At 57.5% G+C, this 21,381-nt stretch overlaps 6 protein-coding genes across 6 annotated transcripts; 4 read left to right on the plus strand and 2 right to left on the minus strand.

The window, feature by feature from the left end:
• Positions 1-2,655: 2,655 nt before the first annotated feature.
• BESB_025120 (uncharacterized protein) lies at positions 2,656-3,663 on the plus strand (the record flags this gene model as incomplete). The annotated part of the gene is made up of 1 exon (XM_029361200.1): positions 2,656-3,663. One exon carries the CDS (start codon positions 2,656-2,658, stop codon positions 3,661-3,663), a length of 1,008 nt encoding a protein of 335 aa, XP_029215555.1.
• Positions 3,664-5,757: 2,094 nt separating this feature from the next.
• On the plus strand, positions 5,758-7,010 carry BESB_025130 (uncharacterized protein; the record flags this gene model as incomplete). The annotated part of the gene is made up of 3 exons (XM_029361201.1): positions 5,758-6,034; positions 6,268-6,520; positions 6,914-7,010. The coding sequence occupies 3 exons, from the start codon at positions 5,758-5,760 to the stop codon at positions 7,008-7,010; spliced, it is 627 nt and encodes a 208-aa protein (XP_029215556.1).
• A 1,982-nt stretch (positions 7,011-8,992) lies between these two features.
• Positions 8,993-9,277, plus strand: BESB_025140 (HMG (high mobility group) box domain-containing protein; the record flags this gene model as incomplete). Its single annotated transcript, XM_029361202.1, has 1 exon — positions 8,993-9,277. One exon carries the CDS (start codon positions 8,993-8,995, stop codon positions 9,275-9,277), a length of 285 nt encoding a protein of 94 aa, XP_029215557.1.
• A 2,192-nt stretch (positions 9,278-11,469) lies between these two features.
• BESB_025150 (uncharacterized protein) lies at positions 11,470-12,381 on the minus strand (the record flags this gene model as incomplete). Its single annotated transcript, XM_029361203.1, has 1 exon — positions 11,470-12,381. The coding sequence occupies one exon, from the start codon at positions 12,379-12,381 to the stop codon at positions 11,470-11,472; it is 912 nt and encodes a 303-aa protein (XP_029215558.1).
• A 657-nt stretch (positions 12,382-13,038) lies between these two features.
• Positions 13,039-15,486, minus strand: BESB_025160 (uncharacterized protein; the record flags this gene model as incomplete). The annotated part of the gene is made up of 1 exon (XM_029361204.1): positions 13,039-15,486. One exon carries the CDS (start codon positions 15,484-15,486, stop codon positions 13,039-13,041), a length of 2,448 nt encoding a protein of 815 aa, XP_029215559.1.
• A 2,664-nt stretch (positions 15,487-18,150) lies between these two features.
• Positions 18,151-21,108, plus strand: BESB_025170 (WD domain, G-beta repeat-containing protein; the record flags this gene model as incomplete). Its single annotated transcript, XM_029361205.1, has 4 exons — positions 18,151-19,348; positions 20,032-20,140; positions 20,377-20,500; positions 20,980-21,108. The coding sequence occupies 4 exons, from the start codon at positions 18,151-18,153 to the stop codon at positions 21,106-21,108; spliced, it is 1,560 nt and encodes a 519-aa protein (XP_029215560.1).
• Positions 21,109-21,381: the final 273 nt, after the last annotated feature.

A 21,381-nucleotide genomic window follows, 5' to 3' on the forward strand; every position in this document is an offset into this window, starting at 1 on the left:
TCACTGAGTCGGCGGACTGCAGTGGCCGTCGGTCTCTGCGTGGACGGCGTTATTCGCCAGAGTGGTGTAGAGCCGATTTCGGCGCCGAGGTGCAGATGTGGCAGCTCGACTCAGCTTCTCAGACTGCAGAAGGTGTACCTGCTGTGGGTCGCCACAGATTCGCACCATTTCCAAAGGCCGCGCTTTGCGCGTTACACCAGAGAGGATATCAGGAGCACAACAACAGAAGTCACGCCTTGCCGTTGCTCAGCGAAGCAGCAAGTGTGGTGGCGACAAGGAGAGGAGTCGTCAAAACGCGTCGGCTTATTTGGCTACGGCACATGTCTTCCTCTGCAGCACTTGAACCTGGCGCCATTCCTGTGTGTCCCAACCTGCATCGCTGCGCTGCATCGTCGGTTCAGAAAGACTACACCAATCAACTTCGCAAGCAGGAAGTTTACAGGGTGTCAGATAGTTACACTCAAGGCAACAGCTGCCGGAAGGTACACGGGCAGCGCAGCGCGTGTCACCTCGGCAAGCGTGTTGGGCATCAAGCAGCGGCGCGCTGCCAGTCTGCCTTGTTTACTGCGACGCTGGCATTAAGCATAGAACGCCAAACCCGAGTCCCCCCCTGGTGCGGCAACGCCTCTGCGCATTCTACGTCCGGAGAGAGCTCCGCGGACGTGAGACAGATGGAACTACGGCTCCAGTGCTTCGGGGGCATTGCGGTGATTCTCAGAAGAGGGTCTGACGTGGCGACTCTCCCCAGCGGGCGAGACAGAACGGGCTGTGCTCATGTTCGTCTGAATCCGCTGTGGGCAAAGTGTGATGGCAGCTCCTCCTTGGATACACCGCAGGCTCTACCAGTCAAATTATGAGTTCCAAAATGGAAACTGGTAGCCGTGTATTCAAGGTTGGTTGGTAAACGAGGTTTCGTTTGCGTTAGCTTCGGTGAAACTGCCTGATATACGGAGGGCACAAACGAACGTGGCTTCACTTGACGCAGGTTTCTCCCGCAAATATGGATTTGCACAAATGGAGCAGATCGCGTGCCCATTTTCAATTGTCAGCTGTTCGCATGCGTTCCTTCTCTGCCGAGAGCACCTCTAGTGCAGGACTGAGTTCATCCAACGGTTTCAGCGTCATCTTCGGGACACCCTGGCAAACAATTAATTATGTGCGAGATTGCAGCACTGTTCGCATGCCAGGTCTACAGTTGGCGTGTAGAGGTAATGCAGGGTACGTCGGTGGTCGCCATGGTTTAGGCGGAAATTTTGGGTCCCGGAAGGGCGTTTCACATGGCGTCCCAAACGGGCAACAACTGTAGGCCTCGTCCACAAGCAGCGCAGATACTGCATGCAGTGACAGCCTACGTCGGCTCGTTGTAAAAAGGCTTCAAACTATTAAAAAAATTCTAATAAAATAAATAAAATAAATAACGCTACATATAGATACCATATGTATACTACTTTTTTAATGTTGATACTTCATTGACAGGTTGATGACATAAACACTAACAGACCACCGGTTTTGTTGGTCGCACGAAGTGGAGAAATCCGGTCAGGCTGGCCGTTCAAGACACGGGCCAAACCTGCCGGCAAGAATGGCGGTATGAGCAGCCAAAACAGACAAGAGGCACTCGGCAAAATCTCTCCACTAGCTCATTCTGGCGGATATTTTTTTAAAATTCGGTTTGCTTGTACAGAATTCGAGTGTTGGTGTAGGTAAACCCAACGTTGCTCAGAGAACCGAACCTGACAGCCGCCGCGAAAGAAAAATGACGACGGTGCCTGTCGGTAGGGCAAGGCGGAAACCCTGTGTGTAAAAAAAGGTCCTTCTCGCAGGATGTTCCCTTCTCTCCATTTTTTTCGCGCAAAGTCTCCGCTTTGCAACCGCAGAAATACCGGGGCGCGCCTCTGTCTTCAATGGCATGCGGTGACGCCGGCGCCTGGCTAATGCCAGGGCAGCAGCTAGCTGAAGGGGACGCGTCGAAGGCTGGAATGAGATACTGCTCCTGGAGCATGCCCGGCTGGTCTGCACGTTTGAGCAAAAGTGATGAGGACTCCTGTTTTCTCCGCCGGTTTCCGCGCATGTTTCTCGTTTTGCTTGCCAGTCGTACAGCGGGTTGAGCTCCCGTGATTCGCGTCCGCGCCGTTCCCTTCTCCTTCGAGACACAGTGCTCTGGCTCTGTAGGACTCATCTCTTTGCTTCTCTGCGAAACCCACATCTGCATGCTGTTTGACATTCTCTCATAGATTTTTCAGTCGACACTACCTTGTTTACGCCGAATCTGTCGAGCAGACAACCGCTCGGGGGGGGGGGGATGGAAAGATGGAGCGGCGCTGGGCTGCAGTGATTTGCAGCGCACTCTGATTCTCGCCTTTCCTTCTAGCGCCCCCGTCCGCTGCCCCTTACACTATGGCGGGCGGCGGTGAGCTGTCTGCAAGCAGAGCAACCTACGTTGCTTCAGCTTGTTGCGCCTGTAGTGAATTTCGAGCCTCAAAATGCGATTGTCGACGAGGCGCGTGTGGCTGTGCGTCGCAGTCAGGCCGAACTGAAGCGGCTCGCGGAGGAGGAACTTGTGTGGCTACACTGCCTCCTCTCGTAAGGGGACGTTTTGCATCTTCATCTGTGTGTCGCCATCTCCCATTTCATTTGTGCGTCCTCTTCTTGCAAATGTTCATCGTGCCCGCGGCCCTGGTACCGCTCCTGGGTGCCTCAGCGACCAGCCCCTCTCCTCCAGGTCACTTCCCGTCTCGTTCGCCGACCCTCCCAGGACAGGCAAAGGCCCGAAGAGAGCCGTTCAGCACTCCATCGTTTCGCATGGAAGACGACCATAAGCCCTTCTCTTCCTCCTCCGCTGCAGCCGCTGCGAGCGAGGGCGCGTCGCACGCGCTCCACGTCCGCCAGCCCTCGCTCATGCAGACATCCTCCGAGCTCCGCGCCTCCAGCGCGCCCGCGCAGTCCACCTCAGAACTCAACCCTTCCCGCTCTCTGTCTCGTAAATTTGGAGCCTTTCTCCTCGAGCCGCCGAGAGGTGCACGAGGCCTTAAGGGGTTTCTCATGGATGGGGGCCGTGATAACGGCGGGGCTGTGACCCGCGGTCTAGAGGGCGCCCAGTCTCCACGGTCTGAGGGCGGTGCAGGCGCGGAGGAAAGTGAAGTGCTGCAGAAGCGTCGCGACGAGGAGGCGTTGGGCCGTGGAGGTTTCGACCTTCACACCGGCAGGGGCAGTGTCGACGACCTAACATCTCGTGCGGCGCGCGAGGCGGGATCTGCTTACGCCCTCTCGACGCCTGAGGAGAGAAGGCAGCCTCTTCTAGGGCAGCCACTGAGATTGAGGACCGCCTCGAATGGTGGAAGGCTTCTGCGGCCGACCGCCACGCGAGACGTCGCAGCAGTGCCGGCGGAAATGTCCTTCGTGATCAACTGGCAGATGCTCGGTGCAACGATGGCAAATCCGATGCTGCAAGTGACCGGCAGTCCTCTTGCGCAGCGCCCACTCATCTTCGAGCAACCCGACCCGGCAGCGGCAATGAGTCAGCATGGGCCGCTCATTGCGGTGGTGGCGGGGGTCATGGTCGTTGGCTTGGTTCTAATGTTGCTCTGCTGCTTCATGGTGAAGCGCAAGCGCGCACACGAGGCGTACATGAGCGCACCTCTCACCATTCCGACGCAGACTTAGCTCCGCGGACTCCTCTCCGCAGCCAAAGGCGCCGATGGGCAGCACACGTGCGCACCCACGCGTGATGCAGCTAAACTCTCAGGGGACGCCATGCAGGGAGTGCGCAGAATTATTTTTCAACTTTAATTCCAAAACGGGGGCCCGTTCGCGGGTCGCCTTGGGAGATACTCCAGGAAGGGCGCACTATGAACCGCCGACTGAAGCGTCACCGTGCGATTTCCAAGGGTTTCCAAGGGACGTCGGATTGGTATGGAAAGCGTTTTTCTCGTTCGCTCGAGATTGTCTTCCAGATGACCGCAGACCGTGCGGGTCGAGGGGCGCACGACCGTCCGTATCGCTAGGCTACCCGTGACCCCGCAGGCTGAGTTGTTTGTCTGCGAAAACCTGGTCTACGGGGTACAGCTTGTCGTCGTACGTTGTTTTAGTGCGCGCCGACAGCTGTCAGCTCGGAAACGGTGCCTTTTTGCAGCAACGTAGCAATGCGAGTGAAGCGTCGAAGGCTGCTGTAGATGTGTAGTTTGACGCGGCTCCACACTTTTCAAACGCTCCAAGTCCCTTGTTCTCGAAGCAGTTTCTAACCAAATGACAAACTCGACGCCGCACAGAGGAGCCGTTCCAAGGGCAAGTGCGAGTCGCCTTCAGGGTGTACCTCCAGCAGGATGGATGCCTTGGGAGTTCTGTTGCATTTTCTCTAAGCGTGTCTCTACCCGGGTTAGATTCGCATGAACTGCTACCTCTTCGGGAGAGGAGGTAGAGTTCCTTAGGAAAACTCATTCACGTGGCCCAACCTCAGCGATGGGCGCCGCCTTATGTCGACCGACCTTAGCGTTGTTGGTGCAACCTACCCGCAAAAGTCTTTGAGGCACAGAAGCACTCTGTAGCATGCTTCCACGTTTTGGAACCTGTCAGGGGACAAAGTGGATTTTCCTACCACTTTCTGCTCAGCGGAGGCATGGCAGTCACCTCAGGCGACTTTGCTCTTGAGCAGAATCACAGCTGAGCTCATTCGTGGCTACTCGCGACTGACAGAAACCGAACGTAGAGCGAGGGTGTGGTGAACGGTATCAATAGCTAAGCCGGCGCCAGCAAGGCGTGAGAACCGAGTTATTTTTCGTACTCATGCCAATCTTCGAAGACTTCGGCCGAGGTAGAGGTAGTGGCATTGTGTTCCCTGTTGGTCAAGGACGATGAGCATCTGCTCTTACGGACTGCGGAAGTGATTTGTTAGTGCCCGAGTCAGTTGGTTACCGAATAATGAGCTAGACACAGCTGCGGACCTGAAGGATTGGAGGCCATTGCCACCAGTCAGTCATCTACCCACATAGCGCCGCATTCCCTTGCTCCAAGAGGGCTGGCTGGCATCGAGTAAAGGCTGCTGGCTATACGGATACTTTTCGTGGCTGCTGCAATGCTTATGGCCCTGGATTGCCAAGACAAGATGCACGAATGATGCGGCCGCAGACTCCAAGTGAAACGACGTCTTCCTGCGCCGCCGTTTTTTCTCTGGCATCTCAGCAGTTACGTTGAGCAATGTCTCCGTTGTTGCAGCGTGATACGATTGCCACCTGTGCAATGGCGGCGACGACAACGTCGATTCGCGGCAGGTGTCGAGCGTGCGCGACCCGCTCGCAGCAGAGGCGGCAAGACAGGCCGCCGAGAAGACAGCTGATGTCCGCATGTCGCGTGGTTGAAACGACTGCCGCCGCGTTTAGGTAGCTTTCACGTGCCACACAAGGCACGATGCAGAATGACGGAGTCGGTTTGGTAGAGACAGATAATGGCCTCTGAGTTTAAGACAAGCTGAACGGGAGCCGCCCTTGGACGTGAACGACGTGTGTCCGCGTCGACACGGAACTGAAAGTGCGTTTCATGTCTGTTGCACATGCTCCTGCGAAAAGCGTGAACTTTCACCTGGATCCTGTTTCCTTGCTTTGTGTAAGCTCCCTGGCAAGACGTACTGGTGTCTGCGTGCACTCTGCTTGTACGTAGCCGGCGGCGTGGTTGTCGCCTCCACGACATTCCGGCGGTACACAGCAGCGGAGTCCTCTGATTAGTTGCGCCTTCGTGTTTGCCTGAGGTCAACCACCTTCGAAAATGTTGTCAATTCTAAAGAACGAGCTGGTCACCGAGGCCAGCAAGAAAGACGTGCTGATCCGGAAGGCCGAGCTCGACTGGTTTACCCGGAACTACTGGATCATTGCAACGCAAGCGACCGTCGTGGCTGGTTTTTCCTTCCAACAGCTCGCGAGCCCTCCACCAGAAGAAGCAACTGCGTGGTCGGCCTTGTTCCACATTACTCTGACAAGTCTCAGCTTCATTCTCGCTCTCTACGTTATCGTCTGTTGTACCTTCTCTTGCATCCTGGCCCCAGGTACCCTCGCCATCAAGACTCCGGTCAGCTTATTGTTCCGGGGGCGCTTGGAGATGAGGCATCTGTAACCCTCTTTTGTTAGGAACGAAAGAGACTCATCATGTGTGTGTAACAAGAATACGGATCGTGTCGCGGTGAGCGGCATACAAGCGACGGGGAGAGGCGTGCCTCGACGAGCCACTCAGCGCGGCAACATCGGCACCACTTCGTGTCTTTATTTGTGTTGTTTACAGGGCTCGCCCTGCGAGGGGCAAACGGCTTCCAGTCGGTGCATAACGCTATCCGATATTTAAGGAAACAGCAGGATCGAATCCTGTGGTGTTTCATGGTTTCCCTCGCTTGCTTTGTTCTATCGAGTTTCATGATTGTGCACGTCTTCGGTCGCCGTCAAAGGCTTGCCGTCCGTATCGAGACAGCCCTGCTCTTTGTCGCACTCGCCATCGCGTTCATGGCAGCGCGGGCCATCATGCTGTTCCAGCACGGCAGGTATGTTCACCGGCAGCCACCTTTACTGTGCACCCCTTCAGGTTCCATCATTTATCGTGAACTGCCAGGTCATGTTACACTGTTCACGTAGATTGAATTGAGCTTATATAGCCGTAAACCAGAAACATGAGGTCACGCAGTGACAATTTTGTACCACGATATAGCATGTGTTCTCTGCGTAGCACATCAGTCTCATTCGTTTGGCACAGTAAGCTAGAAAGGTCGAATGGGGGAGCATGCCCGCTTTGCCTACATTGTAGCTTTATGCTACACGCGCTACAGCCCATTGTGCAGACCTGCAGAGGTTTTTTGAGCCGGTAGCCATTCCTTCTCTGTCAGTGTGGGTTTCCCTGTCCCAAGAGCTGCCTTGTCGTGCTGTAATGCTGTCTGCAGTGCGGCCAGAAGCGGAATCAACACGATCGAAGAAAACTACGGGAAGGTCGGTGACATCGACGCGATGGTCGGTGGTGCTTTCCAGGCGGCATATTAGTCGCGCCAACTGTGGTTCGTGCCGGCGTCGAGATCGGAACCGGGAGGCAATGATAATGTCCGCTCTGTGTAACTTCTTCAGCGAATGGGTGCATTGTATGGAGGGAGTCCCTCGGCGCGTGAACGCCGTTCATGCATGTGCAGTGTGCTCGAGTCAGAGATTCTCTCCCACCGCATAGTACGTGGATACAAACCGTGATGTGAACACCGACAACTACAGTCGTCGAAAGCTTGGACGGTCGGAGCCTGTCTACAGTCTCTCGTACCCCCAAATGTAAACATCCCGCTCAGCGTAGGTCAGCAGCGTCGCAGTCGGGTATCATTGTAGATATTACAAACTATAGCGCACAGATTTGTCTGGCTCACTTCTTAGCACGGAAAAAACTCTGTGCAGCGACGGGTGTTGCCTACCTAGCTCGCGCTGAGCTTGATGCGAAGCCCTCAGGTGAGAGATGGGGCCTTGACCGGATCGGTAAACCTCCAGTCGAAGGTCAGGCGCAGTCAGCCAGTGAGAAAAGCATGTCCGACGCTTCTGACCCGTCGCCCATCCGAAGCAAACGCACCGCCACGCAAACGGGGTGCATGGGCTCCTCGTTGGCCTACGCGTGGAGGGGCAGGCCGCAAAACTGCGTGAAACTCTCAGATGAGAGGCGTTTTTCCGTACATCAGAGGCTAGGGCAAGGCAAGACGAGCCCCGACGGTGTTTGGTTCCTCCGCGGATGCGCACAGCGTGGAGAAAGCATCCGTGTCTTGAAACAACGCACCTGGACGGTATCGTGCGCCTTGAATTCGCGCTCGAAAGCGTTTTCCATCTGCGCGATACCCGTGGCCCGGACACCTCACTAGTTTCTGACGCAGCTAGGCGTTTCTGCTCATGCCTCTCCGTCTTTGTCGCAAGCTGGACGCGAGGACACGGATGCGTGTCCTTGCTGACGGGGTCGGCAAGGATGCCGTTGACACAGTGACGCAATCTGAGGGCAAAGACGCTTCGAGAGTTCAAAATGCACATCTGGAGGGCTCCGTCAATGTGTGTCAGAGAAGTCCAGCGCAGCGATGGTGCAGTACAAGTTACGCGCGTCACACGGCACCTTCGTGTCTGTGCGCGAAGAAGAAATGCCAAAAAGGCAATTCCTCACGTCGTGGTGTCCGTCTCACTACGCGGAGCAGGTCCCTTGTGTCCGCCCAGTCTGGTGGCTCGGGACAACAGCAGACACCCGGGGGGCATGTTGAGATAGGAGTGTCTCAAAGGGTTTGCTTGTCTCTGAGTTTGTTTGTGGTTTCGTGGATTCCTGCGGCTACACACGCATTTTCCCAGCGTCCAAATCGCGTGCGTCTGGCTTTCCTCGCGTCTCTTTTCGCAGAGCGAGCCATTCTTTTTGCGAAAGCGCAGGTGCGGTCTTGCACGCAAAGTGGAAAGTATGCGTCGACGTCTCCTGCGGAGGACCTGTGTGGTGATGCTGCTGTACCAGGAGTCGTTTTGCGCCGCCGCGCAGTACTGGCTGGGCTCAGCCGGAGCGTAGTTCACAGGGATGCGCGCGCCGCCGCGTTGCTCCTTCCTGCTGCTCGGGGGGGTTGGTTGTGCGTTCGCGCGAAGCCGCCGGCGCCGCCACATCCCCTGTGGCTGCAGAACTACCCCGGCCTTCCGGTGGCCTGCTGGGCTTCCGTTGCGTACACTCTCTGGGACACAGCAACCGGACAACGCACGACACGTCTGTCAGGACGGGCACAGGTGATTTAGTATTGTGCATCTGCTATTTTTTTTCTCTTTTTTGCTGCATCCAGTCTTCTTTTTTTTTCTTTTCGCTTGTCGGCCTGCGTGGCGTCCGAAAACGACATATGCGCTTTTGTATTCCGTCTTCAGTCTGATTTTGCGCGCGCCCAACTGCTCCACGCCTTGCGTGTCGCCGCCCTGACAGCACTAAGCTGCAGCAATACTACTACTGCAACTACTACCCTCGCCACAGGAGTAGTCTGAGTCTCACAATGGCGCCCAAGAAGACCATCGTCAAAAAGACCAAGGCGAAGAAGGACCCCAATGCGCCTAAGCGGCCATTGAGCGCTTTTATTTTCTTCTCCAAGGACAAGCGTGAGGAGATCATTCGCAAGAACCCCGAGCTCAAGTCCAAGCTGGCTGAGGTTGGGAAGATGGTCGGGGAGGCGTGGGGGAAGCTCTCAGACGCGCAGAAGAAGCCGTACGAGTCCAAGGCGGTCGCGGACAAGGCACGTTATGAGAGGGAAATGATTGCGTACAAGAAGGGCGGCAAATAAATCTGGCGTCAATGTTTTTTGGTGGAGGTGCGGAGGGACCAGTTCTCGGGAGAAACGGTGCCTAAAGTGCCCTTGGGGTCGTGCCTTAGACACCGGACTACGTGCATTTTTCTGGCTCTAGTTTAGTCACAGAAGCTCCCGTTATCTCCCTTACGGCCTGTAAACTTGGACTTCCGCTGTGGATTCCAAAAATGCACCAACACCGCTCTTTATAAAGTGTTCCTGTGTGCTTCTGGGTGGTGACCTACAGAGTTGATTACCGACGCGGACAGCTCCGTCGTGTGCCGTCCGAGTTGTAGCGAGCGGGCGCATACGCCCTGGTGTGGAAACATCAACACAAATCCCAATAGAGAAACTGGGACTACAGTGTTGTGTGGTGTCTCTGCACCTGGTGGACTGTTCATACGTAAGAAGTGGGAGGATGGCGTGGTCAAACACGCGGTAGGGAAAGCATCTTTTCAGAGGGAGAGCCGCTGGTGGCCACGTGTTTACTTGTCTTCGAGATGTCTGTGCAAATAATACGACGTATCTTGTCTCTTGCTTTCATTTAACCTTTCCACAGTCGTCGTTTGGAGTGAGATATCCATATTCCGTGAGGTTCGAGGACGCGTTTTCAGCTGCTTTTTTTTTCTACGATCCCCGGAAAAGGGGAGTGTTAAGACCCCAGGCGTCTATGCTTTGTCTTGTTCACCCTTTTCCCCGGGTCTTCATAACTTGGTTCCTTTCAGAAACTGGAAAACGGTGCCTCTCGGTTTGGGCGTTCCTTGCTGTAAGTGACTGCGTGCGAAAGAGAATTTGTCAATTCGTCCTTTAGACCCCCCCTTTTCCGCGTCTCGCCTGTAATGAAAACTGGGTTTTTTCAGTGAAAAGAGGTACAAACTATTGGCTAGTTCGGCTTGAGTGCGCCTCAGTTTGTACTGCTGGAAGTAGCGTGCTCCAGTAGCGCTTCACGTACCCGCTGCGAGGACGCTGCAGTGGTCTCGGCGCAGTCGGTTGAGTTGTCTTCATTGCGCGCAGTTTGCCAGCAGGTGGTGCGGTAGCGAGTTGCTCTGCTGGCGCTTCGAATGTCAGTGCGGTCACGACGTCAGGTGGGTGGAGCTGCAGCCCCTAGACGTAGAGCGGAGACTGCATGGAACGCAGTCATCCCGTTTGAGGAAGAAAGGGCGTGCTGGTTTGCCGGTCATGTTTGCGGACCGCGCTGGGGAACGCGCGTTTTCCCGCTCCGGAGATGACTGCCGGAAGCAGACTGTGCGGGCCCAAGGACAAGGCGGATTTCTGAGCTGGTGCTACCAAGAACTCTTGTCTTTCATGGACAACGCGGTCTGGCACAGCGTCGTTTAGCGTCAGGCAGCTGACAGGGGCACCAGCTGCGAGCCGGATTGAGCAACTAACTCAGCGGTCTGCGCGGGACAACCAGAAGTGTATCTCAACGCCGCGGCGACCATGTTCGGTTGGAAGTCGTAGTTATGACAGTCGTTCGTCTAGTATACATCCAGAAGTTGCTGGTAGTGTGCAAAACGTGTTGTCAGTGGGAGATGCAGCCGCCAAAACAAGAACGCTACTTTCCCGGCTAAAACACATCCGTTTCCTTTGAAACATACTTCGCTTCTCGCTTCAATAGTTTGCCCGTTGCCGCTAGGGGATCGCTGCCTTGTCACGCATATTGCCACTACCGCAGACCCCCGCGCTTTTCTGGGCCGTACGGTCCTAGGCAAACAGCAGCAGAAACCGAATGTTGAAGCGAGGTTAGTTTTCGGCGTTGTCATAAGTAGAAACTGCCAGGTCGAGCAGCGCACGTTATCTGCGACCGGGATGCCTCCAGCAGAGCTGTTGCGAGTGCAGACTTGGCAACTTCGTATGTGTCAAGTCACTGTGAGTTATCCTTGATCAGAATGGACATGCAAACCTGTGGGTGTATGCTGTATCGCGATGAAGGCAGAGGCCAGTGGAGTGCAGCTACAGTTCCACAGATCACATCAGGACATCCCTCTTCCGGCTGTAGTCGCGTGCACTGGGGTCATTAGAAGAACTTCTGTCCGATCGAATTCCTCTGAAAAGCGTGGACGCCGCCTGCATGATTCTTCTACCACTCAAGCCTGCGAAGGCACCTGGCCACGCTGGGACGGACGGGGCTATGTGCACGGCATCGACTGAGGGTACCCCGCCGAGGGCGCTGGACCCTGGATAGCCTGTCAGACTTGTAGCGTCAACACTGCGGAGGGCTGAGACGGCGGGATGCGGAGGAAGCACCGGGCCGACGGGCAACTCTGTGCGGAGCCCCACGACTCGCCGCAGAGGTGGTACATGGGACGCAGGGAGAGGCGGCGGAAGGCCGCCCCCAGCAGCGTCTTCCTCTGCGTGCTTCCCCCCAATGGAGTAAGGCGGTGAGGAAAGTGGATTGAGAGGTGCCGTGTGGGCAACTCGTGTCTGGCAGCTTCAAGCCCGAAGACTGGAACGGCGGTCCCGGGGGCTGCTCCGACGCCAGCGCCCCCCAACGCCTGCTCCCTTGGTGCACTGTGGACGGCTGGCGCTTTGTCGAGTCGCGCAAGCGTCTTCCCTGGAGGTTTCCATAATTCCGAGTATGCAGTCTGCGGCATTCCCTCGCCCGCCACAAAAGATGCAGGTGCAGCGAGGCCACCGTGGGGCTCGAGCGATTGCACGAAGACGGTACGCGCTCCTGCTGACGACGTCCGCGCGCTGCTAGTGGCCATCCGCTGTTGATCCAGAGTAGGCGTGTGTGGAGCGCTGCCGCATTGTCCGAGCAGGTCATTGAATAACGGTGCTACCAGGTTGACCGTGGGGCTTTCCCGAGGAATTTTGTGCCAATCCAACTCGCGAAGTTGCTCTGCGGAAGAGACAGCGGCCGCAGCAGCTACGGCGGATGCAGAATGTGCGCCAGACGTCGCATCGGGTGAGCCAGGGGAAGATACGCTTGCACCGTCCAGTTCTCCTTCCTCGCCTTCTTGTTTCAGCTGCGAAGGCGACACCGCAGCGATCGCCTTGCCGCGTGTTGCGGCGCTGGCGGCAGGCTGGGATGTTGCCGAACCCGTGGCAAGCGGCTCCTGAAGAGGCGCGTTTGCCTCAGAGGTCTCCATAACCTCCATAACCTGCGTCGTTTACTGGGTAACGGCTGGGCTATTGGGAGCAGCGTGTAACGGGGATGCTGTTCGCGGCTCTTCAAGTTCTGGATCGGTGAGAAGTTCGGCGGGAGGAGTCTGCAGGCCTGCTCGCCCGCGCTCGGCAGACTCTCCTGCCCGACTTTCCGCCTCGTCGGCTGTCAAGAACTGACGATACAACCTGGTGGCGCCGCTGCTGACGCTTGAGGAGGAGCCGTGCTTCCTCAGACTCTTGGTGGCTGCGAGGATATGGGGCGAGTAGGCCGGCGTCGAAGATCTCACGCTATCGGCAAGGAGGACGGTTGACTCTGTGCTTGAGGGAGCTTCTGTGCGGAGCCCAGCGGCAGAGGAGACGTCTGCCAACAGCGTCGAGAAATCAACCAGGCCAGCGGTTAACGAAGGGGGAGACTGAGGGTTTGAGCTCTCCACCGACGATGCCGCTGCTTCCCCGCCTTCCCCGTGCGCTGAATCCGCGGGAAGGCGCGACTCTTCGTGCACGCTGAAGACCTGCAGCTGCGAACGAGACTTCTCGCACCCGACGGCTGCTCCCCTCTCCAGAGTCGTAGCTTGGCTTGTGTGGCTGGTTGCGGCATTTTCAGCTTGCGCAATGCCTTCCGCGTCCGCCCTGTCCGCTTTTCGAAACAATTAATCGGTGGCGCCTTCCGCACTCGTCCAGGAACTGGAAGAGTCTCGACGTCGCTTGGTTTCTTCTTCTGGAAGAGTGATGGTGCCGGATGCGTCACCAACCCCGCGCGGTCCGTGTTTCCTGTCCGGCCTGTCAATTTGTCGTCCGCGCTCGGTCGAGCCGTCTGCCGGAGGATCTCTGCTGTTCCTTCCGCTCAGAGCCCGACGCGCTTCACGGCTCTCGGCTTCGTCGGGAGATGCATTGGGAGCCGTTTTGTTCGACGCCGGGGCCAACGCGTTCAAAGTTTTCACGCCATGACGACTCAGGACACGAAACGCCGCTGCCCCGCCTCCCTTCCAGACGGGAAAGTCATCGCGCAGGGCCTCGCCAGCCTGGCGCAGTGCGTCTTTCTCAGGCCTCTCGGGGCTTGAGTCAGGAAGGCGCCTCTCCCCCCGCGGCAGCCGACTTGAAGGGCCACCCGCTTGTCTCTCAGGAGTTTGGGTTCGCTCGCTTGGCGCTTCCGCAAAGATCTTGCTGCCCAGCCAGCTTTCGCTGGAACGCGAGGAGGAGGCATACTTGTGCCTGGAGGCTGCCTCCTCAGCCGTGTTGTGTCCTTCTTTTGGTCCCCGTCGACGACCCGCGTCTGTCGAGCTGCTGGTGCGCTTCGTGCGTCTCCGGTTGGAAGGCTCCTCCGCCACGGCTTTTGTGAGATCGTGTGCACGCTGCAGGAGTTCCTCGCCATCCGTGTCAATTACAGCGTCTTCCTCCGCCGGTATTACACTCGAGTGATCCTTGCTCGCGTCAGGGGAGGAGGCCCGAGTGAACGAAGGCGGAGCCGCCTCACTCGGCGTGATGGTCTGGTCGCTGGCGCTGGGACTTTGAACGGCCTTTTCTGCAGTCATGGACGTCTCGTCCATGACTTTGACGTCATTCTCATCTGCATCGTCGTCACTCCGGGTTCGCGAAACCTCTCCTTCGTCGTGTCGCTTTTTTGTGTCGGAGTTCCGTTCGACAGACGCGAGCGCATTCCCAGCGTGCGGGGCGCCGCCAGACGTTCGCTCCGCCCCGAGCGCAGAAGCCGGTTTGGGCGGATGGCTGGGTGCCCCCGAACTGCTGCGGCTGCGCGAGCCGCCCGTCAACATGTCCACTACGTGGTGGAGCACCTCCTCCACTTTCTCGTTGACAGTTTCGAGGGTCGAAGCTGAGCCAGGCCCTGGCCTGCTCGGACCCGCGGCTTTTTCTCCATTTCCGCCCCACGAAGCACTCGACAAACTAGGAGTCACAGGACTGGGTGGCGCAGAGAGGTCGTCAGTTCCCAAGCTCAGTTCGCCACGTACCGCGGCAGCAGCTGCTGCAAGAGCTGCCTGAGCTGCAGAGGCTGCGAGCGACATGAAGGGCCTCTCGAACCACGGGAGGTGAGGCTCCTCTTCGGTGGGTTGGGTGGCGCCGCTAGATCCTTCGTCGGCTTCACTCTCTTCATCCTGCTTCTGAGCAAATGTGCTTCTCTTTTCTCCCCCATTCGTCCCGCCAGACTCGTCTTCTCTAACGGTTCTGCTGCCGCTCGCGTCTGTCTCGGCACGGAGGTGTGCCTGCTCATGTCGCATGGCAATGGCTGTAGCGGTCTGCTTGGCACGGTTCAACTGCTCGGCTGCTTCTTTCGGGTTGATTTGGAGCGCAGCTGGCTCTGAAAGAATGAAACCCTGAGCCCGGATGCGACCTCGACGCAACTCCTCCTCCCTCGCTTCCATGCCTGGGATCAACGAGCCCAGAGAAGAGGATAGGACACTGCCATACACGACGCTCAGAGGCCCGGTAGACGACCAAGAGGCAAATGTGCTGCGCGACGCCGGAGAGCGAGGAGTTTCTGCCTGGAAAGGCGGCAGAGAAGACATATCCCAGGCAGAGGCATTCGTGGCCTCCTCGTGGCCAGTCTCGGTGGAGAGGCGGCGAGCGCCATTTGACGTTGGATTTAGGGTGACCTGAGGCTCGTCACGGCTCGTGGACTCTCTTTTGTTTGGAATTTGCCACCTCTTGAGCCGAGGACTCGCCTCTGCACCGTCTTTCCTCGACTCATAGTTGACGTCTGCAGTCGGCGGCGCGCCTGGAGTGACTAGCGCTAGAGGATTTCGCCGGTCTTCAGGCAGGAAAGGGAGCCCATCACCGTGAGCAACAGACACAAGGGAGGGGAGAGTTCCCGCAAAAACGAAGCATACAGTAGCGAGGCAAAGAGGAAAAAACCTTCGTAAATGCAGCCCAGCGGCGGAAAGCCGGCGCCGCCGGCGCAGTGCTCCACATTGAGACTGACAAGGTTCACTAGAAGGTAGCGGGAAGCGTGCGATAGCGGGAGATTTGCACGGTGCCTGCGAAGGGCGGCGCTTGCATAAAGTGATCGCCTTTGCGAGTCCTGAAACTTCACTGACAAGCGCATATTTCCCCGATGGAGGATCCTTGCGTGGTTGCTTCGTCATGTTGGCGAACAGAAACTACATTCAGCCGCCACTTGCAGCTGCTGAACGCGATTTCTGAGGTGAGGGGGCGAAGCACTTAAGACCGTGGAATCCACGAAATACTAGAAGGAAGAGGGGCCAGATATGGACCAGGTGACCTTCCTTCTGTAGACGCCGACCCAACGCCCTGATGCAATATTCGCATACTACTGCATAAAGCAACCGCCGTTGACTCTTCAGGGTCAGATTCACAGATTCGCGTGTGCGCCTCTATACGTGTAAGCAAACTAACCTCGAGATTCCTTCCGCCGCAGGAGCGAAATACTCGTTGCGATTTTAGTAAAAAGATAGGCCTCTGCGGCTGCGTTTTGAGGTCAGCTGACAGCCACAAACGGATATAACGCAGACCTGTCAGGGCCGCAAGTAAGCGGACACAAGATGACGCCAAAGAAACCTGCTGCGCGAATGCACCAGCGAAAACGCGTCCTGATTCTTTCTGCACCTGCGGGAACCCTTTTCGAGCTCAGCGACTCGTCAGACCCGAAAAACTCTACCAACACTGGCGAGGGCACCGCATCTTGAGTTAAAGCCACCGAGAGCCCCGGTGACCTGATTTTCCTCTGCCAGGATTTCCTAGGCAAAAATACATTGTTTCCATCCACAGTGAGATGAGTACTGCTCCATCAAAAAGTCTCACGTCGTAGCGCCTTTGCCCTTCGCTGGACGATACGCATACAGCCCGTAGGCTAGAAGGAAATGGAGGCCAGAAATGGAGGCAAAGCAAGGGAAGCCAGCTTTTCTGTCAGCAAAAAGATAAACAACGCGGTAAGCGAGTGCAACTCGGGCCTGCGCGAAACAACGGTTTAGTGAAGCAGATTCTCTCTCTATCGTACCCGCGAGCTCACTCGAGAGCCGGCTTCCTGTCCACGGACCTGACATGATAACTCTCAATACGTCTTTCCGGGTCACAGAACTGTAAGAGAAACCTGTGAAGAGCGGTACTAATGTGAGTGTTTTCGGAACATGGGAGGAAATGAAGAGGGGACAGGTCAAAAACAGGAGATACATGCGGAGAGCATCACGGTGCTGCTGACAGTCGACGCAGTTCACGAGTTTCCCGCGAGATACAGACAAAACAGAACGTAGGAAACCATGGAGCGTCAGTCCGTAATTCCTCGTGACGCAAGGAGACAAGTGAATCGAAAGCTCTGTGCACTCTGCGGAAGCACACGCTGAACTGAACCCGTTTACGAGAGGACCGTTGCAGAAGCGGAACGAGAAAGCCACGTCGTGCAAGGTCTGCTGTTTTTCCCCTGGCGACCAGAGACTCCCGCCGTGAGAGAGTGACCGCCTGCTTTTTCGAAGAAGCTTGACGACCCGTCGCGCCTCATTCGCAGGTGCATGGATGCATGTATACGCGAATTAGACAGTCCGTTTGAGCCTGTGCCAGCGCTTCGAGTCCACATATATATATATATATATATATATATATATATGTTGTATAGTGCATATTGACATATACATAGAGAGATGTCTGCTTCCCTTTACAGCAGGCACCTGCGCACTCAGGCGTAAATATCTATTTTGCGAACGATTACACGGGCTGCCTCAGGTCCTCCGCCATCCACCCTTCGCTGCTTTTTCACCCTCGACACAGGGCCGCTGCCGCTCCCCCCAGTGCCACCCCTTCCATGTGAGTTCCTGCGGAGTACACGGAACTCGTTGTTTCGGCTCGGGTGCCGCTCAGGCGTTCCTCCCGAGTGAACGATTGACCTCTCTGCAAAAGACCCGTGTACCTCTACGACGTGAACCGATTCTCAGAACACATTCCTGCTGCTGACGGAGAGCTCCAAGCTCTCTCTTACGACCAGCACACACGCTGATTGGCTTTCTTTGCGGTTGTAATCGCCGCGTGGCTGTCTGCGCGTCCCCGCTGCACGCCCCGCGCGCGCCGCCTGAGTAGCTACCTCTTCGGTTGTCGTCGCCGACCGGCTGAATTTGCTTTATGGTGCAGATACACTTTTACGTTATATAGTCGAAACAGATGTCGAGCAGACAGCTGGTCTGGCGGACCTCATGCGTTCCGGGTCCCGTCTCTCCGCTTGCATGAGCGCATGCGATTAAAAATCGCATGCAGATACGCCCGCGTAGTTTCCGGCGGGAATACCATCGAAAAGGAGTTCCGTGACAAAAACGCCTTCAGAAAAACATTCCATACTGGAGTAAAGCTGGGTAGGTTTTCTTATTTTTCTCCGTGCGGATTTCTCAATTTCGCGGGGCTCCGTCTTCAACTCTCCCCGTCACGCGCGAAGCGGACACTTGGCCTGTTGTGTGTTGTGCGCCAACGTCGTTAGGTTTCCGCAGTCTCTTCTTCATTTTTCAGACTCTTTTTGTTTCGTAGGACCAGAACGACATTTCAGGAGCGCGCAAGGTCTTCGTGGACATGCGCCTCGCGTCCCAGCCTTACTTGCAGCGAAAGACGTCGACCTGCGATAGGTGTATCTTGGAGGACTGTAGGCTCGCGGCGACAGGTTTACCAAACATGCGAATTTGAGGGCATGCGCCGCTTGCACGTGGAGGCCTGGGTGCTTGTATCCCTCTAGTCTGCTCCGTTTGTCTGTTCTGTCTTCTGTCTCTGTCTCGCCGGCTAGATCTCGCAGAGGCTAAACCAAACCGTAGCGCACCATGGCAGCGGTTGCATCTGCGTTCGCGGGGCGGGCCTCTTGCCCGCCCACTGCGAACCTCGTGGACACTTCGCCCTTCACGTTGCAGGCCTCTTTTTCTCCTGCGGCCGGGGGAGCGTCTCCGCCCTTTTTGCAGCACGTCGTTTGCAACAGCACCGCGTCGCGTCTGTGCGTCTCAAGTTCCTCCAAGTCTGTCTTGTTTTTTGACTCGTTCACGTTCCAGCAGACCTTGCAGCTGCCTCAGGCCCACGCCGCGCAAATCACCAACCTCTCGTTCTTCTCCGCGTCGCCAGACCTGCTCGCCTCTTCGTCGCAGGACGGCACCGTGCGGCTGTGGGACTGTCGCGTCGCCTCTACTGCGCCCTCTGCGGGCTCGGCCTCCGCCGCCTGCGTGCGGACGATTCGCCTTGCGCCCGCCGGCAGCACCGACGCGGAGGTATGGACCGTGTCCCTGAACAGCGCCGACCGTCTCCTGGCGACCAACTTGAAGCAAGCTTTTTTCCTCTTTGACCTGCGCGCGACCGGACCCGCCGAGGCGACAGACACGGCGCCTGTTGTCGCCGCGCCCTCGCCGGCCGGCGGCTCGAAGAAGAAGCGCGGAAAAGGCAGACAGGAGGCGAACGTGCAGCACGCCCTCGCGCGCGTCGAAGCCCATTCTGATACCATCACCTCGCTCATCTTCCACCCGACAATTGACCATCTGCTCTTCTCTGGCGGCGAAGACCAACTCGTCTGCGTCTACGACCTCCGCCGCGGCAGCTGGCACTCCGCCACTGCTGGCGCTTCTCCGCCCGCGCCGCGCCGCGCAACGGGCCACGGGCCCGACGAGCCCAACGAGCCCGACGAGCCCGACGAAGAGGAGGACCGGCTGATGGTGTCGTGCTTCTCGCACGAGCGGCCGGTGAAGAAGGTCTCGGTGCTGGGCCCGGAGGACGACTGTCTCTGCGTGACGAGTCCGATGGAAGACATCGCGCTGTGGCAGCTGAGGGGCCTTTCGGCGCAGTTCGCGGCGGGCGCCCGGGGGGGCGCAGGCGACATGGAGGTCGACGAGGAGTACGCGCAGCGCTGGGAGATCGCCAAGAAGGCGGACTGGACTCAGCTGCGCAATCACCCGTCTCTCGTCGTCGAAGAAAGTAGTGGCGGTTGCATCGTCGAGAGCTTCTACGAGCAAGCCTCGGGGCGACTCTTCCTCCTCGCAGGTGAGACGACGCCCCCGGCTTTTTCGGTTCTGGGGGGGTTGCCCCCCGCGGCCCCTTTGCGGCATCTGCGCCACCGCCGCCCGGGACGCACACCTGTCGGCGCGCGCCGCGGCCCCGGTCGGCTTCCCTGACGCGGCGCGGGGGTCTTCGATTCGCTGCGGACAGGCGCGCACGCCGCCCCCGGTGCGACGCCGTGCGCAGGCTCCCTCTGCGTTTTCCCTCGCATTTTCTTCTTCGAGAGAGCTTGCCATCGCTGTTTGCACGTTGCACGGCCGCGAACAGCAGGAGGAGTTTGTAACTCGGTGATGAGCTCGTCGGGGGCTCCAAAAGCCGAAGCTCCCACGCCCACGCCGGGAGGTAGCGAGAGGCGGTGCAGCCGCCTGCGGAGCGGAAGGGCTTGACGACAGGAATTCGTGTTGTCTGTTTTTCACTCGCGGAGGCTGCGAGCTGTCGCGGAAGCATCTGGGCTCTCGTTCTCCTTTCTTGTCACCAGTTGAAGGCCGTGCATTAATGGAGCAAATATAAGCAGGGCAATCTTGTGCGGCGTGCGTGTCTGCGGCGTCTTCTAGCCGGCTCGTTCCTCCCCCCTGTCCACCCCCCGTGAACATCCACAGGACGTGAAGCGAGCCTCTGTCTTTTCACCAAAATGTTGCCTCGTGTGTGGCTTTCTCGTCTTTTTTCAGGCAGCGTTCGCGGCGACTTGCTCCTCTTCCACGCGAACCTCGACGAGCTCCTCCCCGCTGCGCAATTCGTCGTCCCCCAGGGCCACGCTGGCCATAACGGCCTCGTCAGGTGAGTCCACCTCGCCGAAATTCTTTCTCGTTCTGTGTCTGCGCTTTCTGTCTCTTTTTCGCTCAGTCCAGAGTCCCCATCATGGTCCCACGCGCCCGGCGTCGTCGCGGGCTCCGCGGTTGGGCTCCAGCCCCGCGCCTGTGGGGGGTGCCTGTGCCGCTGTGCATTCGCACTGGCGCCGTTGTGACTTCTGCTCGCATGGAGGGGCGTTTTTTTCTCTTTGCTTTTTGCTGCAGAGACGCGACGACGATTCCCTCCTGTTCGTTCCCTTCTCCCCTCGCCTCTCCGTCCCCATCTTCGTCGTGCCTCCTCGTCACCTGCGGCGAAGACGGGCGGCTGTGCGCGTGGAAGCAGGAGCCTGTAAGGAAGCGTATTCATCGAGGCAGAAGACGCGTCGCGCAGTGAGGACAGGCGCGCCCTTTTCCGCCTTTTCACCTTTCCTGCGCCGTCGCGTCTTCTTACCCGTACGTGCTCCACGCGCTGCTTTCTCCCTCTTGTCTTTCGCTGGCCGGTTTTCCGCGTCTGCCACAGCAGACGCCCTCGGTCTAGCACGGCGGACGCGCGGCAAGCACGCGAGCGAACCCAGCCTTTTTTCGTTTTCTGCGTCGTTCGGGGCGTATTGCTTTTTTAGCCTGTCTGCATCTGAGGCCGCATGCGCTTTCTGCTTTCGGCCTGCGAACTTCGATAGCGGCAGATCTTTCGTTCTTTGCGTGCGCGTAAGGCTCAGGATTGATTTCCGTTCGGTCTTCGATTCAGGGGTCGTTTGCTACTCTCCAGCTGCGCGCAGAGAAGAAAGTTTCGAGAACTTTTTCGTTTTTCTCCTCTCTTTTCCGCTGCAGGCGAGCGGCAACTCTCCCTTCGCGTGCGTGAGACAGAAGCAGCTAAACATTCGAAATCACCGCTGGCCGCAAGGCGACCGATGCGGTGAGAAGCAAAAACTCGCCCAGGGCCGATGCGCTCCTTACTAGATGCTCCAAACACCAAAAGGAGAGGCAACCCAGCCACGCGAGAAGATTCTGGGGTGCTTCCTCGGGCCTCGCGCGCCGAAGAGAGCAGAGAGGCGCGCGAAAAAGAAGGAGCGTGAGGCGCGAGGCGCGGCAGAGAGACACAGGATGCGGGAGGAAAGCCGCGGAAGCGAGTGAAGAGGCGAGAAACGAGTAGAGAGAAGAGGGCTCGCCTGCTCTCCGTCCAGGAGGAGCCTTTTTCTTATCTTCGTAGATTGTTTTTTTCAATTTTCAATG

Source organism: Besnoitia besnoiti, assembly GCF_002563875.1.
Source record: "Besnoitia besnoiti strain Bb-Ger1 chromosome Unknown contig00014, whole genome shotgun sequence".
In the NCBI taxonomy this organism is placed as follows: Eukaryota; Apicomplexa; class Conoidasida; order Eucoccidiorida; family Sarcocystidae; genus Besnoitia; species Besnoitia besnoiti.